Here is a 3,308-nt window from a genome sequence, read left to right as displayed (position 1 = left end):
CAGAGTATACTAAGGGGGGCAGCCAAATTTCTGTGTTTCCACACTTGAGGCAGGCAAAATTAGCTCTGGGACAAAGTCAGCTCTCTGACCAACCACATCCCATGGTTCTCAGTCAGTGCACTCGAAACCAATGTCATAAAGCAATATAAGTCCCTTTACCCCCTTTACATTCAGGTAATGATGTGGAAGAGTATTCTGAAATATAGACAAACACACATGAGCCTGTTATTTTTAGAGTATTTAAATTATTAAATGGCATTGAATTTACTGTTGCTGATGTTTAGTCTCTAAGTCATATCTGACTCCTTTGCGATCCCATGGACGGTAGCCTGCCAGGCTCCTCCATCCATGGGATTCTTCAGGCAAGAATGAATACAGCAGTGGATTGCCATTTCCTTCTCCAGGGGATTTTCCTGACCCAGGGATCAAACCCGTTTGTCCTGCATTAGCAGGCAGATTCTCTAACCTAGATACATTAAAACTGAGATTTTTGTTTTCCTACAGTCTTGGGAGGTGGAGATGGACTCATGATTAAGATTAAATCAATTATAAACCATAAAAAGATACACTTTCTTTGCACATCTAAGGATATTTTTAGCAAATTTGCATGAATACATAAACACACAGAAAAAGAACAGTAGGCAATAAATCAAAACATAAACAATGTTTATCTTTGAGGATTGGGTATATGGATTTTGGTCCTGCAATAAACATATTACTTTTACAATTAAAAAAGGTCAGTTTTATAACATGAAACAATGAAATTTTTATTCATTTTGTGGTGAAGGAACATTAAAATTTTTTTCAAAATAATAAAGTGGTCACTTTCAATGAATGATTAAATGTACTGTAGGAAAAGAGAATTATACATTCTAATTACAGTTTACACAATTACACAGAACAATACATGGCAATCTTTGGAAAATACTTTGATTAACACTTCACTGATAAATAAATTTAATACAACTAAGTTTCATTATTTATCATGGTCACATAAAATACAATAGCCTATGAACAAGCTGTTATTAACAAATGTGAAATGTGATTTTGCCTGAAATTGTTAACCATATGCAGGTGTTTTCTTAAGGATTCAAGTTTTAAGTTCTATTGCATTTTTATTGCAAAATGAAGCAGGCACAGCAAAATTAAACACAGTAGCTAAAGAAAACACAAATACAAAAAACAGCAAAAGAACCTTGAGTTGGTTCTCCAGAATTTTCTTTTAGAATAAATATTGATCTCATTTAGTAGTTCTGATAATGTTCATAGCTACAGATTAATACTTACATGACAAAAGGACTTCAGAAGGATTAAACTACACAATACTATATTAATATATCTTAAGTCATTTAACACAGTCCACATTTCTTGAAAGTATTCTATGCTAAAATGCAAAGTCAAATGAATTAGTATTTGAACTTCTCATATTTCTGAGACATACATTTTTAACTTACGCTACAAGAAAAATTAACAATACAAGACTGTAATTAATTATTATATTTTGAGTAACTAGATCTAGGACAATTAATTTCAGGGCCATGTACACTCTGCTTTAGCGATCAATGTTTTCTACTATTGCTTCAAGATTTTTGCAACAAGATTTAACTTCCTCAATTGCAGCCATCCAATTATCACAAATAATTTTGTCATAAATTTCATCATTAACTTCCCTAACTACCCCTTCTTGCTGAGATTAAAGCGCATCACCTGAGAAAAATAATACTGATCTTGGGATTATGTAAGTACATAAATTGTGGCCAGGTAGAAAATCATCCTTTCCATCCTTTCCATTTGAGTTGATTCCTTGAGGAGTAAAGAAATTGAAGAATGAATCCTTGGGAAAATCTTCAGTCACAGTTCGCATTGTTCCCTAGATGCGGTGCTTCTGCTTTTTCTTGACTGTTTTCAAAGTGACATTCTTTCCTTCATTCCAATCTATTTTATAGCCTATGCAATACAGTCGCGGTTCCCCTATAGGGATGGGGATCATAATATGCTAGCCTTGACTTCAGCATATAGGTCTTTGTCAACAGCTCATTTTTGAAATATTCATTTGGTTTGAAGTGAAACTCTAGTGTGAAACTGAGAGGTTCACGAGGATCTGAAAGCTTCACTTTAATATCTGTCGGGAGCTTCAGAATAGGCTCATCATATTTTTAATCAAAGGAGTCAGTGTGTCAACGTTTTTTAAGACAGTCAGCCAAAAATCAGGAATTCCTTTAGGATCCTCTTCTTTATTCTCATCTCCAGCTGCCTTGGTGTTATCGTCATTGTCATCATCATTACCATCCTCCTCCTCCTCTTCAACAGCATAATCATCATAATCTTCACAATCGTCATCCTCATCCATGTAGTCATGTAGCAGACCCTCCTCATTACCACACATCTCTTCCTCATCATACATCTCATCATCACAGTCCTCAGAATCTGATTTATATTCACATTCCTCTTTTGTAGGCTCATAGATTGCATTGATTATCTGACGTCTTTTTTCCAATAAAGGCTGATACATTTCAGCAAACTTTCTTTCAATACCATGAAATTCCCTCAGGAATTTGGACTCTAGATTGGCCACTCTAGTTTGAAGCTTTTCGAGGGCTAACACACGGTATTTAACTTTCACAAGTAGACTTTCAACAAAGTCTGTATCTAAAAGATAACCGATAAGTCCTTTTGGATGGTCTGGGTCTGAATCCTCATCAGTTTCTTCACCTTTTTCCCCGCCTTCCCCGGACCCAGCAGCATCCTCTTCACCTTTTTCCCCTTCTTCCCCAGGACCCACGGCAGCTTCTTCACCGCGGTCCCCATCATCTCCAGGCCCAGCCGAGGCATCTTCACTGCTCTCCGGCTGCTCCCCGGACCCCTCCATCATTACCTTATCACCAGACTCTTCTTGACTGAACAGTTCCTTGTGGTCGGCTGACTCGGCCATTTTTCCAAGGACCTCACACGCCTAATTGGCTACCGTCAAGTTCAGGAGATCTGACCTCCACAAGGAAAGACTCATCGGAATATCAGACGCGGCGCTGACTGGGACAGAGGTGAAATGAAAGGTAGTGGTCTGACTGTGTTGCGGGAGCCTAGAGCTACGGTTGATGCTGCTGCCGGGACGAAGGCGGTGCGGAGGCTGTGAGAACCAGAGGCAGCGGTGTCCTGGCTGGGGTAGAGAGAGCAGCGATGGCCGCAGTGACCTGCAGGAGCAGGCCAGAGACTGCAGAGAGCCGCAGTAAGCTGATCTCCGCAAGCATCAGCTGCTACAAGAAAAAACCGGTGCCGCTATGATTACGCAGCTGTCTCTTGCCTAGATT

At 38.9% G+C, this 3,308-nt stretch overlaps 1 protein-coding gene across 1 annotated transcript; it reads right to left on the bottom strand.

Annotated features, from left to right (window-relative positions):
• Positions 1–1,552: 1,552 nt before the first annotated feature.
• On the bottom strand, positions 1,553–2,932 carry NAP1L2 (nucleosome assembly protein 1 like 2). Its single transcript, XM_052663920.1, is given in 3 exon segments — positions 1,553–1,958; positions 1,960–2,158; positions 2,161–2,932. Coding segments are annotated over 3 exon segments (1,377 nt in total).
• Positions 2,933–3,308: the final 376 nt, after the last annotated feature.

This window comes from Budorcas taxicolor, chromosome X, assembly GCF_023091745.1.
Source record: "Budorcas taxicolor isolate Tak-1 chromosome X, Takin1.1, whole genome shotgun sequence".
NCBI classification, from domain to species: Eukaryota; Metazoa; Chordata; class Mammalia; order Artiodactyla; family Bovidae; genus Budorcas; species Budorcas taxicolor.
This window is presented reverse-complemented; position numbering and strand designations above follow the sequence as displayed.